This window comes from Mesitornis unicolor, unplaced genomic scaffold (assembly GCF_000695765.1).
Source record: "Mesitornis unicolor isolate BGI_N332 unplaced genomic scaffold, ASM69576v1 scaffold6400, whole genome shotgun sequence".
Lineage (NCBI taxonomy): Eukaryota > Metazoa > Chordata > Aves > Mesitornithiformes > Mesitornithidae > Mesitornis > Mesitornis unicolor.
In genome coordinates, this window is record NW_010157475.1 from 7,660 (window position 1) to 17,639 (window position 9,980).

Consider the following 9,980-nt stretch of genomic DNA (forward strand, 5'->3'; position numbering starts at 1 on the left):
AGAGTGGAATCCTTACAGTAAACATTCTGTTCTCTTAATTATTTTTTATTCAATAAAGGATTAATTACATAGTTCTATCAGTAGAGTATCGTATGTGTAGGTAAGAAGAGGATAGAGAGCAGTTCTGAAATGGAGAAGAAATCCCCTTATAGCAGAGTTGAGAAGGGCAATGTTCTGTAGTGGTACAGTGTTTTCAGAATATTTTCTGTGTATCTCAGAGAAGGATTTTCACTGATGCTTCAGATGCCAAAAGTACTAACAACTATTATTGAAGATGTTCCACTAAAGTTGCCCAATTCTCTTGTTAAGCAGAGGTAATTTGCATTTGTACAAGTACCTTGGATTCACATGACTTAAAAATGAAGCACACTCATGAGATCCTACTCTCTAGATTCAGTGTCCTTCACAGGAAAGAAAAAAACCCCAAACAGTCAAACACCTAACCAGATATTTTGTTTTGTTGGTAGGGGGTTTAGATTCCAGCTTGGTTGCAGCTGTTCTTCTGAAACAAATGAAAGAAATCAACATCAAGTATCCATTACAAACCTTTGCAATTGGAATGGAAAACAGTCCTGACTTACTGGCTGCCAGAAAGGTATAGCAAGTATTGCTTCCAGTTTGTTCTGAGCTGCTCAGTGTTAAACTGTGTGTATTAATGGTGCTGATTTCATGGTATGGTATTAATAGTAATACCGAATATTCATATATTGCTATGATGTAAAGCAGTTTGCAGTAAATAATTTAGTACAACATTTGTTGCTTAGTTAAATCTTATGAAAAAGATAATTAAGTCTTACCTGTTTTTCTCTTGCATTTGGAAGACTTTCATGACAGACTCCCATTGCATTGGTACCAAAAAGATGGTACCTTGGAGTTGTCTCAATTCTGCCTCTGGGTTTTAGGGTAAATCTCCATGCTATGGTTCCTATGCTATGGCATTTGTATATATGTTAAATATTGTAGATTAATCGTCAGTTTACTGAGTTAAGAGCCTTGTACAAACTGTTTGGCATCTGGTGTACCCTTTAGGTGTCCAGGCTGTCATGGCTTCTGAGCTGCTTTTTCTCTTCAGAACAAATACCCAGAGTACTTAGAGCCTGTGCAGATTCTATTATGCTCTGGGCAAGCAGCTGGATGGGCTGTTGTAACCCTGATCAAACACGGTAATTAAGGAGAATTAATGTTCCCTCTGGTGAATGTATCACTGCAAGTCAGAGGGGTTGCTACCGTATTCTCTTTTCTTGGCCTAATGTCATATCATTCTCACTATGGCAGAAGGGAGCTGGTGCTTTCACTCAATGTGTGTGTTTTAAACATAATGTATGTTTTAAAATATTTTAATTGAAAAGCAATACATTATTGTTATTACCTTTTACAAACAGGTGGCAGCACATATAGGCAGTGAACATCATGAAGTAATATTTAATTCTGAAGAAGGAATTCAGGCAATAGAGGAGGTTATCTTCTCCTTGGAAACCTATGACATCACAACAATAAGAGCTTCAATTGGTAAGAATTTTTTTTTTTAATAGAAATTTTTGCTTTTTATCACCTAAATAAAATTTGATGCAAAATCATGTTAGTCATCAGGTAGATGCTTTAGCTGTCACAGAACCTGCGAACTGGGATTCCCAGGTTCTGCTGCCTGATCTTGTCTATGATACCATGCTAAGTCAAAACCAGTTATTAGGTTTAAAGTCACTGACTGTAGAAAACAAGTGTCAAGAGATGTTCATGAAGCTTTGGGATTAAAAAAAAAAGTTTTATGAAGCAGAAACATTAGATCTACAGCTCTAGGGTTCCTGCTCTGATAAATATGAACCTTGGAGGAAGGGGGAAAATTTACAGGTTATCTAAGGTACTGAATGTTATGATAGCAAAACAGTTACAATTACCCTATTCCTTGCATAGTTTTAATACTAAAGTGAGGTATTTCTTGGCACCGTCTAGCAACACATGTGCACACAAGTCAGGTAGACTTCTCATAGTGTATGTTTGATGCTGAGAAATGAAGAAAGTCACCGGCAGCTTCTTGCAAAGGGTTACTGACCAGATAAGAATGGAAAGCCCTAATCTAGTGTGACCTTCTGTGCAGTGCCAGCTACGACGTTTGACCCAGTTAATCTTGTGTCAGTCTAAAACACTGTATAAAAGTTAGTAAGCCAAATAGGGAACACAGTGTGGAAAACCCAGTTCCCGGAGTGGAATTTGGTATGTGATGCTAGGACTTTGCAATGTGAAATATTGGAAATGTTTCTTTAAAAAATAAAGCCAACTTTTCATCTGTAATCTTTCTTTGTGATTGCTGCTTAGTATGAGAAATAAGGAACTAGGTCCTTTACATTAGATCGCTAATGTAATAATTCTGATTAATAACTAATTATTTAAAAAAAATACAATTAAAAAAGGGCTTCATCCAGTTCAACCCACAGTGGCAAAGAGTTAAGCAGAAACTTTTGCTGGTAGTTTTGTTCTCCAAAGCTAGAAGGTTTGTTCAGGACTGTGCTGGAATTAATAATGTGCTTAATTTTGAACTGAGTCAGAACAACTCCTCTGTGTGTTCCCACAGGAATCCTCCAGCATTCCCAGGATCACAGTCACACACTCATATTTTGAGGGCTAAGTGTACGTACACAGTTTAGATGTATTTGCGGCACTTCGTTAGTGTGATTATTGATAGCTTTGAACAAAAATTGGGTGTTATTTTAGTGCATTGCAGTTGTTTGCCACAGAAGAAAGTAGTGTAGGAGAGAAACTTCTAAAATGCTAAATTTAAAACTGCACAAGCTGCATGTACATGTCACTGTATTTTAATAACTTTATACTTTTTTTTAAGGTATGTATCTTGTCTCCAAATACATACGGAAGAAAACAGACAGCGTGGTCATTTTTTCAGGAGAAGGATCAGATGAGCTGACACAAGGATATATATATTTCCATAAGGTAAATACATTCCCTGTACAGAAAGCCCATGAGCTGCTTGTTCTCCCCTTCAACGGAAAATCTCTGATATTTCAAGGTATGATGTTTGAGAATTTTCACAGTTGTATATTTGTTTAGACTTTATCTTGAGGTAGCATAAAATCCAAGGGATTTAATTTAATCACCTAAAAAAACCCCCTTTTTTAAAACTGCAAAAATTCCTGAGACTGTTTATTTCTTGTATGTAAGCTTTGCTAGTTCTGAGATCACTCAGCGATCATTACTACTTAAACACAGGACAGCAAGTAATGGTTCCCTCAGTGCTACTGTATTGTGTCTGTGTGCTACATGGATGTGTCTGCTTACAGGCGCCATCTCCCGAAGAAGCTGCGGAAGAGAGTGAGCGGCTTCTGAAGGAGCTCTACCTGTTTGATGTGCTTCGTGCGGACAGAACTACTGCAGCACACGGGTAAAACATAGCCTCTTGGATGCTGAGGACTCACATGATTTAGAAGCCTAGGAAGATCTTAAAAGTTCTGCTGCTCTTGAGTAAATTACAACAGTTTATTGTTGACTTCTTACTCTTTGAATTACTAAGTGATTCAGAATATTGTGGTGCAGGCAAATTTTATTCCGACTGTCTAGTTCTTAACTACTCTACGTTGATCATTGGTCTTCAGAGTAGTAGTAGCAAATGGGCTGCACCCCATACTCTGCTTGAGTAGCTCTTGATTCTGGAGCAAGACTGCAGGGCATTTGTATGCCAAGGTGAAATTGAAGTTGTAGCCTGAGGAATTTGAGCAACAGCAAACCACACTGCAAAATTCAGTCTCATCTTCTGTGACTCTAGGGGCCCACTGTGTTGCCAGCTGATGCAGGAAATATCTTTTGCCTGTGATTGTACTAGTCCTTATAGAAGCAGTGAATTAGAAACATAACTATGCAGAGTGAAGGAGGAAAGGCAGAGTTGTATGTGACTTTGGTTTTTTTTTTTTAGATTTAGACAAAGAGGAATCTTGAATCTGATAATCAGCACGTGTATGAAGAATTTAAAAACTACTGAAATGATGTTCTTATGTTTTCCTTTCCTATATAGAGAAGGACAGGGTGCAGGAGACCTGCCATTTGCCTCATAATTTGTTTTGCACTGAAAAGTTTGGCTACTTATACAAGGCTGTTTAATATCATGCTCTGGCTGCTCTTCTGTAGAGAGTTGCCATTTCTTGAAGAGAAGCTTCACTGCACTGCTAGGAAGAAAGAACCCTGTATTACCAAATTGAATTTAAGGTGTTCACATTTATGGAGAAAAGGGAGAGGAATTAAAAGTAGAGTGGAAGTGATGAAAGTACCTTTATGAGTTAGAAAAAAAGTTACTGTATGGAAAAACTTGCAATGCACATCTGGTCAGTATATGTGGAAACCGAGCCTCAGTACTTGATTGCTGAATGATGGAGCTTTTTTTTTTTTGGTACGGTGGGTATTACCTGAAGTAGCTGAAGCTTTATCAAAGGAGAAGCTACAGAGACAAGGAAATTACTAGAATGCAGTATAAAATCTCCATTTGTCTTTGAATACGAGAGAACTTCTGCAAATGCTGTAGGATCAGTAACTTATAGTGCAATGGTGTCCATGCAGTTTCCTTTTCATTGTCTCTTGAAAACACAAACAAATGTGGATTTCAGAAGTGACAGCAGAAATCCTTGCTTGGTTCTGTGATGTCTTCACAGATGCTGGTGTAAATCCCAGTGAGCAACTTGATAGTTCTCTGGAGGTAACAGGACTTTTATTCAGTGTGGTTTTGCTTAGATGGAACAACAGTTGTTGCAAATCTTGCAGGACTGTAGTCTTTAAATTCATTGTACTAGAAGCTGCCCAGCAGATGGCATCATAAATGGAGATCTTTAATCTGTGCAGACCATGTACTTATCTTTCCAAACTGATGAATTAAACGCAGATAGTCATGGATATGGAAGTTAAATTTCTTCTAATTAAAAGCAGAAAACCTTGTGTTTATGTGAAAGACAGGGAAAGCTTAACTGTTACAAAATGTATAAGTAGATGATTTGTTGGATTAATTCAATATCTTTTCTGTTTATTTACTCTGTTTAGTCTTGAACTGAGAGTCCCATTTTTGGATCATCGGTTTACTTCTTATTACTTATCTCTACCAGCAGAACTGCGAATCCCAAAGGTATGTAAAACTAGGGTTGGACCAAAGTGTAAGCTTACAAATTCACTGCTATGTGTTCTAAGCATGGCCAAATTGCTGAACTTGATGGTTAACTCCTCTACCCAAAGTCAAGTATGCTCTTAAATGTTTTGCTAGATTGTTGGACTACTGGGAGCCCTTTTCTGACGACCTTCTGAAAGGAAACCATGTCTTAAGTGTTTAAAGCCACATCTTTGTACTGAACTTCCTGAGACTCACTACATTGTTTGTTGTTCTGCAAACAGAATGGAATTGAAAAATACCTTTTAAGACAGTCCTTTGAAGATTCCAACTTGCTTCCCAAAGAAATACTCTGGAGACCCAAAGAAGCTTTCAGTGATGGCATAGCATCAGTAAAGAAATCCTGGTTTTCTATTCTTCAGGACTATATTGATCAACAGGTGCAGTACCGCTTATTTTTTCTTTTTTTTTGTGTTTTTTTTCTTTCACATTTAAGTATATTAGATATGGCTGTCAAGGGCAGGCAGGTCACATGCTTAGTTGGGAGAATAAATTGGTATGACAGTAACTTGAGCTTCATGGTGGAGGAGCAAGATAAACTTTAAGCAGTGGTCTTCTAGCTATCTGACTTGGTTAAAGGCATTTGAAATCTCAGACACAAAGAAATGCTAGAGCCTGACAGACATTACTGTGTAAGGAAATGAACATCATTTAAGTATCTGGATTGCAAATTAGATTGCCTGTCAGCAAACAATTTCTGGGCTACATGCAAAGCAGCTGCTTCAGCTGAAGGCACTTGCATGAACTTATTCTTCAGCTGAGTAACAGCATAATAACTTTATAATGCCCTTTTTTGTTTATGTTGTTTGTTTTCTCCAGCCATGCCTAGCTAAGCCCTTTTGCTTTTTAAAGCCTCTGCTTGCATTGCTAACCAGTTTTTGGCTTTGGACATCTCTGGTGTACAGAGGTAGTTTAATCATTGACAAGAAGGAGCAGCACCAATTTATACCAGAGCTCTGTTATACAGAAATACGTGTAGTTGAACCTGTGGTGTATGGGTGCTTGTCTGTCCTACCACTAACTGCTTGTTTCCCATTTTCATTCTCTGTATCCACAGGCAAGAAAGTAGTTGGGTCAGGCACCAGTGTTGTGCTGCCTGCACTGAGCCTGCATTGGTGTAGTAGGGGTAAATTTATTTTGTGGCTGTGAGGAGTTAGATGGCGTGTTGGCAGTAGAAGTGAGCTGCTTTAAGAAATTGCTTCAGCTGGTGCAACTATTCACCCTCCCTTTCCTAGCCAGCTTAGCAACTGCAGGTGTCTTTCCCTCTGCATCCCAGGTCTTTTGTTGCTAAGGGCTTGGTTATAGAAACAGAGTCAACAACTCTGAGCTGAACAGAAAGGTAGGAAGCCACTTACATGGCAAAAAGACTGCTTTATGTTGTTCCAGTTGATTCACAGCAAAGTCAAGGATAGTAAAGAAGTTTTTGTGAGCTTACTAACAAAGGTGATTGTACCCAAAGAGAAATGGGCTTCACACATAATGCAGAGAGAAATAGTAAGAGCATGGAAATATAGTTATGTATTCATAAAGATCAAGGGAATCTGTGACAAAAATTCTCCTGTCAGAAACCTCTGCCTCTAGAATAGACTCTTAAAATCTATGGGCATTCAGTGGTTGGTGAATCCTTGTATGTCTTATAACTTGCAGCAAATTGACTTAAAAAAGTTTAATGTATTTGCAGCTTAACTTTTGTCTTGCTTATATCTATAGGTTGATGACCTTCTGCTGGAAAAGGCAGCAGAGAAATATCCTTTTAATCCTCCTAAAACGAAGGAAAGTTATTACTACCGTGAGATCTTTGAAAAGCACTATCCAGGGCAAAGCAACTGGCTGCCCCACTACTGGATGCCAAGATGGGTTAAAGCTACTGATCCTTCTGCTCGCACGTTGAAACATTACAAGTTGGCTGCCCAAGAATAGGTCATTGAAATAATCCCCCAGATTGCAGAAGTGCTGCAAGCAATTTGCATATGCTCCACTTCAAAAGAAAAAAAAAACCAAACACTTTTTGGAAACCTAAAGCTTAAATGCTCTTTAAGGTGTATTTGGACAATGCTATTGGAAATAAGAGCTTTATGTGGTAGTGTACTATTAAAAATTCACTCTGCTGTACCAAAACTTTGTAATTCATGGGAAAATACTTCATGGATGAAGAACTACATTATTTGGCAGCTCTGTTCCTTACATGACCTTGATTGTATTAATTTGTCTTGCAGTCATTTAGTATATTTTAATGCGAGCTCTGTTTTGAGGACTTGAAAAAGGCTAAGTGATTCAAACTGCTGCAGGCCCTCTGAGCAAAGGGGAATTTGACCCTGACTGTTTAGTGATTTGTGTTCCTGGCTGTGGGATTTGGATAGTCTGTCTGTATTCTATTCTGAATGTCTTTTTAAGCATTCCTGAGAACCTTGGTCTGGTTTTCAGAAGTTATTTAGATACTCATAGCTATGCAGAGATGCTTAGTAGTGTTCATAATAGTGATGGTGCTGGGTGTTACTTAATTAAATGAATGGGAATCTTATTTGTTACTGTAAAGCCACCAGTTGGCTGTTTTGAATCTTGTAAATATATCAGTAGTCTAAAGATATTGTGACTGTTACCAAAAAGCAGAACAGATGAGAGAAGCAGAGTTATGTCTTGTTTCTAACTCAAGGGCTTAAATTTTCAAATGTATTTATCATTCTTGAAAATAGAGTGTTAACCAGGTGATTTGTATCAGTCTGATTGGAAGTTGCATCACTAAGTATTTTAAGAAATTTTTCACTTATTGTGAGAGTTTTTCCACTTGTGTAATGAAAAGGTAGATCGTGTTGCTGCTCAACTGCATGTGGCCAACTGTGTGGTGAGCCAACCCTGTTAACCATAGATTTTAGCCAGACAAAGCATCAGTGAAGGCAAAATGAGATCAGACAGCTTACTTGGAAAAATGGAAAAAACGCTTCTTCAGAAAACACAAGAACTTCTACTACCCACTGAAAAACAAATGACTTATTATCCATGACAACTTTTTATTAACTGCTTAGGCATGGGGGCTGCTTTTTCTAAAGGTAACTTAAACATAAGGGTGGTCAAAAATATACATGTGCTGCAGATTGACTTGATCATGCTCTTTATGAAGACAAGTTTAGTTTATTGTCCCTCTTGTCTAGGAAACCAAAGCCAATTGTTATTTAAAAGATAAAATATAAGCAATTTGGACGTTTCATAAAATGATTGATTGTTTATTAAACATTAACTGCCCCTTAATCCTGCCCTTGAATCCCTGTTCTGGAAACCTTACTAAAACTTCTTGGTGGTACCATGGAGCCCATGAACTGTCCAACTGTGGCCAGTAGCAGACACATTTTGACATAAACTTGCACATACTAGTTAGTTATTAATGTGTGATGAGCAAGGTAGTATATTCCTGCAGCCTTCTTTACCTAACAGCCTTGTGCTTGTCTGGATCTCTTTGAAGCAGTAAAATCGATTTTGACTTGGGAGAAGAGTATAGAATATGTTGATTAGGTACTGATGTGTAAAGAGATTTACTACTCAAGGCTGAGATGATAAGAAAGTGGCATTTGCCTGAAGTAAAAATAGTTCAACAGATTTTGGATTTGTTACTCAAATGCACTTTTCTGCTGCAACATGAGGCATTTGAGGAAATCCACCTTTTTAAATTATTCTTAATACATTGGGCTTTTACACAGTGAGGCAAGATCCTAGATTGGTGATAGTAATTATTTTAGCTTTTTTACTGATGTAAAATGTGGTAAATTGCGGATAAAGTAAAATACCAAAAAATTGGACTTTCGAGGGGTGGACTTCGTCGTTTGCTCTGACGCAGACCTAATGTCTTACTCCAATTAGTAAATAAGAGAGAAAAGCTGTTGAAGGAGGGTTTAATATAAGGTAATGCTGTGTCTGAGCTGGCTATTGAACAGCGTTTCCCAAGGAGAGGAGGGACTGAGTGCAGGAGAGGCTGCGTGTTTCTGTAGTGAGGTAAGCTCTGTGTTCCTCAGTAACTTTCCTAGGGACAGCCAAAGCACGTGTGTCACCTGTGTAATGCATGTCATGGTTCCCTATTTTGGAATTTCAGGGGCTATTGCTTTTTTTTTTATATATGAGACATTTACATATCTACATAGACCTTGCAGTTGGCATAAGCGATGCGATTAGGAAAATCTTAAAGTTTCAAATAAGCCTACCTCTGGGTGCAGATAATGCACAAAATGAACCCCCTCCAGTGGGCCAAAAAGGAGTATGTCAAAGTTTGAATTCAGATCAAGAGGTTTCTTTAAGGGATGATTTTTTTTAAATTTTATTTTTCTAGCCGGCAGATGGCAGCCGCTGTCAGCGTGTCTGCACAAACCAGCCCTTCATCCCAAAGGAAGGCTGCTCCTTATCTTCCTCTCCTGGTGTTTTTAGCCTGCTTCTTCACACGCTTCTCAGTGGGGTTTGTATGTGAGCTTCATGGATGGTAATAAGTACTGGTTTGGAATGGGGGTAAAGCTGAGCAGAAAAGAAAAAGAAGTTGTTTAATTGCTCTTGCTCACAAGATGCTGTGCTGGTGCTGCAGGTGAGTTGAATCTGTTAGTATTGAAGGCATTCAATATTAAATTTGAAAGTAATTAAAAAAACAAGTATGAAATTAAAAATTAGAAATGTGAGTTGTATCAGGTATAAAATGCCAGTTCTAAGGAAGACGGAAGGTAATACTGGGCTAGGGAATGAAAAAATGTTAATTTTACCTCTGAAGTAGGGGATTTTTTTCCCCTATTTTTATTGTGATTAACATGGCTCATAGAATTTGATCAGAGCGGTGAATGTGGTCTACCTTGACTTC

General features: G+C 38.1%; 1 protein-coding gene across 1 annotated transcript in view; it reads left to right on the forward strand.

Annotated features, from left to right (window-relative positions):
- ASNS (asparagine synthetase (glutamine-hydrolyzing)) overlaps window positions 1-7,301 on the forward strand; it is a 14,077-nt gene extending 6,776 nt beyond the window's left edge. Inside the window, exons 5-11 of the mRNA XM_010180125.1 lie at window positions 468-595; window positions 1,383-1,509; window positions 2,837-2,943; window positions 3,291-3,391; window positions 5,032-5,113; window positions 5,377-5,532; window positions 6,863-7,301. Coding sequence (XP_010178427.1) covers window positions 468-595; window positions 1,383-1,509; window positions 2,837-2,943; window positions 3,291-3,391; window positions 5,032-5,113; window positions 5,377-5,532; window positions 6,863-7,072 — 911 coding nt within the window. The 3' untranslated portion in view covers window positions 7,073-7,301. The remainder of the gene's footprint in view (window positions 1-467; window positions 596-1,382; window positions 1,510-2,836; window positions 2,944-3,290; window positions 3,392-5,031; window positions 5,114-5,376; window positions 5,533-6,862) is intronic.
- The last annotated feature ends 2,679 nt before the right edge of the window (window positions 7,302-9,980 follow it).